General features: G+C 38.1%; 1 protein-coding gene across 1 annotated transcript in view; it reads right to left on the bottom strand.

Moving 5' to 3' along the window:
* LOC106876916 (insulin-like growth factor-binding protein complex acid labile subunit) overlaps positions 1–3,962 on the bottom strand; it is an 88,611-nt gene that overhangs the window by 7,091 nt on the left and 77,558 nt on the right. The window contains exon 28 of the mRNA XM_052978054.1: positions 2,504–2,661. Coding sequence (XP_052834014.1) covers positions 2,504–2,661 — 158 coding nt within the window. The remainder of the gene's footprint in view (positions 1–2,503; positions 2,662–3,962) is intronic.

Genomic DNA, 3,962 nt, shown 5'->3' on the forward strand with positions numbered 1-3,962 from the left:
TTGTACTTGGGGATGGTCATATTGCCAGTTTAGCCAATAAAAACACACGCACTGTATATTTGGTGTTAATTTGCTTCAGCTTTATATTACATTAATCTTAATCTTATTTCGGCCAGAGTTCTTTCGTCACACTTCTGTGACCTCATCAGTGGTCCTTTGTTTCCTTCCTTCTTATGTGTGTCTCACCTTGCTAAATATCAGCTATATATATATATATATATATATATATATATGCTGACACGTGGGTCTTCATGAGAGATGTGCATAATCGATCCCCATTTTAAGTGCATCACCTGGAAGCTTGATTGCTTTTATTGAAACCTTCTCTGTTGTAAACAACCAAGGCAAGTCGTTGATCTGAAGATACCTTCCTACTTAGCCCCGACCGATCACAGCAGCCTTGTCAATGGTCAAGAGCATTGACTGTCTTCCTGGTTTATCGCTAAAAATATAATTTACTTCTCAACTTCCTTTTCTTCCTCTCTCCCTCACAGCAGGACCAACCTACATCCATACATTATTTATCCCTTCTCTCACATTTACACTATATACACGCTTCATATGCTATACCACACATTTTACATACATATCTCACTTCGGTAGCACAGTTACTCTCTTCAAACTTTATTACACAAAACACCTCTTTACTTTTGGATATTCTATCTATGACACATACATACAAACACATACACACTGGTACATAGACTCATACATATTCACGCGCACACACACACACACACACACACACACACACACACACACACACACACACACACACACACACACACACACACACACACACACACACACACACACACACACACACACACACACACACATACACACGCACAGACAAACACACACACACATATACACCTATACTCACAAGTAGCCTCGCACACATTCTTGCAACTATTGTTTCGATTTGTATCTCTAAATCATTCAACTATTAGTTTACCTCCCATATACGCATACATGCCGACCCCTTCTGCTGTCTCTTTCGATTTGTGCTCACTCTTATCCCAATAAAAAAAACACTTTGTTCCTCTTGATTTCTTTCGTTAGTCATTTTCTGTCTCTCTCATAACACTCGTGTGTACCAACCCTTTGCTTGTAGTATCTAAATTATTTCACCTTCATCAAATGCGTCATCTTTTTCAGCCTTCTTATATTACTGAATGTTTTGCCTGCTCCTTAGACATTTTTCTGGCCATGGCATTTAACCTTGTCAAACAACTTTTCTCTCGTATTCAAATTTTAGCCTGTAGTTTCTGTCCATGTTACGTAGTATTACAGCCTTTACAATGTTCACAGAACATTGACCAGCAGTCGTGGAGTTTGAATTTTGATAACTGGCACGAGTAATCACGAACACAATGTAACTCTTTTCCGATATTTAGATGGCTTCCAGTCCTCCATGTCAGCTAACGCCATCGACGGTTTACCACTACACAAAGTTTTCCCTAATATAATGGGACATAAAATCGTCATATTTCATACCGACACTCTGTACATATCCATCCATCTACCATTTTCTACGCTTTTCATTCCTGGGAGGAGCATGAAGACATCTGGTGCCTCGGGACTTCCTGCATAGGGTCCTATCAGAAGAAACTGCAAATGCAATTACTGATTGAATTTTCAAGCTTGACCAAATGAGGCTATGGATATTATCGAGCCATCTGTTCTTGGTCTACTGTTGTTTGCATCGTGTGAAGAATCGATCTTGCGATTTTCTCATGTGACATTCAAATCGCCTGTCCGTATTACCGGAGATGTAGTGGCTCAATGCAGAAAAGTACCGACTCGATCTGGAGAGACTCCGTCATCTCCGAGGTATGTAGCGAGTTTGGTTTTGTCACCAAGTTGTCCTCTTCTGAGGATCGTATGTTGGAGCATTTGTTGTCTCTCGTGAGGGTGATTATGTCAACAATATACACATGTACTGGTTGTATTTCACTTTATTATTCGTTACTTTGTTAATTTGTTAACGAATTAACTAAATGAATGTTCGCTTAACCGTTCGGTTAGACTATCATTCAGTTGTGGTTACTAGCGACATCGTGTCGTCATTCGTGACCGCTTCATTGATTGTCTTAATATTATGGTTCTGTGCTTATGTAGTTGTGAGTGAGAATGTACGTGATAGAGGGAGCTAGAGAATATGTCTGTGTCTGTGTGCGTAGGTGTGTGTATATGTGAGCGTACATTCATGAATGTGTACGCTGTCATGTACGTGTTTGTGTGCGTATGTACGTGTGCCTCTCTGTGTGTATGTGTGTGTGTGCCGTTGGGAGTTTGTGTGATACAGTTGTATCTATAAGGGCAATAGAGAGAAGATATGAAGGTAAAGCGTGGTAAAACGTTTATTTCTTTATATATCTTTATCAATTGTTTCCGTTTTATAAGACATTATATCGTGAACTGCAGAGAATAACCCAGATTTTTTGTTAGTGTTATTAATAAAAAACAAACAAACAGAAGCATGGAAGATTTTACTAACTTTGACATTGCGAATATTTCAGTATATGTTTTACGTTGCCTGAACCTGCCTGACACTTGCCCTTGACAACCAAAATACGTCTGTATTCTTTTTTGATATGTTTTGCGAAGGCTGGCAGGTGACATCCACACATCATATCGTTATTGTTTCGGAGGTCACTGTAATTATAAAGAGAGATGAATGCGCCTCAGATCAACAACAAAGAAACTCATGTTTGATTTGGCAAGAAGAAAAGATTATAGAATTTGAGCAGATATATTAAAGTTATGACATTCATGGCATTTTTTCCAAGAGTAGTTGATAACATCAATAATGTGAAATGGCTTCTAGTGGAAAGTGGAAACCTGTTAAGGTTCTATTCTCTTTTAGCTTACGTATTGAATAATAAAGTACATTTGAGAAAATTACTAGCCATTTCAAACGATTCCATTTTATCGTGGTTTAGGGACGTTTTAGTGTCGGAAATTTTGTGTTAACATTCTTACACCACTGTATCTGAGAAAAAAAAATTTAGATGGGAGCTTTTGGCGCTTAGAATGTTGCGTTTATTCTAAATAGCAAGTATTTATAAAGTTAGGGACGTACCACCGTAGAAACTGAAAGATTACTATTGTACTATTTTCAGTTTCAACGTCACAGACATGTATACACCTGATTAACAACAACAACAACAACAACAATAATAATAAATGCTCTGATGCAGTAACAGGCACTGGATCTAATGGCTTCTGATCTTAACTAATTCGAGTTGTTATCATATATATGATTTATCTTGGCGTAAAAGATGGGCTACAGCAAATATTCTGCCTCAATGCCACAGATTTGCCTGTCAGTTGTTTGACCATAAGCAGTTGAGCATATCCCTTGGTGGCTGACAGTATGTGCATCTCTGATCACGCGCAGAAGTAGTGAGAGAGCATCATGGCCATGTGTCGAGGGAACTCTTGGGATTTGAATAATTCACCTCCGAAAACATAGGTGGTTCGTTGAACATCCTTAAAGCACCCTTATTCGTTAATATTTTGAGCGGGATATGTTACTCGGCCAGAAGAAAATTCTAACTGGACCTCATCTGCAAAGTCATACATTGTCTATCTTGATACCGCATCACCATGTCACGCACGTATGGTTGAGATGCATGTGCCTGGTGAACCCTTATCAGACGGGTTGTCATGGTATACTCCAGTATCACTTTGAAGGCATGCACTGTTATCTCACTCACTACTACTACTACTACTACTACTACTACTACTACTACTACTACTACTACTACTACTACTACTACTGATAATAATAATAATAATAATAATAATAATAATAATAATAATAATAATAATAATAATAATAATAAAAATGATAATAATGCTTTCAAAGTTTTCCACAAGAGAAGCCATTTTGTGGGAGGTGATGAGTCATTTACATCCGCACCAGTATTCAATTGGTACTTGTTTTCTCGACC

Source organism: Octopus bimaculoides, chromosome 30 (genome assembly GCF_001194135.2).
Source record: "Octopus bimaculoides isolate UCB-OBI-ISO-001 chromosome 30, ASM119413v2, whole genome shotgun sequence".
NCBI classification, from domain to species: Eukaryota; Metazoa; Mollusca; class Cephalopoda; order Octopoda; family Octopodidae; genus Octopus; species Octopus bimaculoides.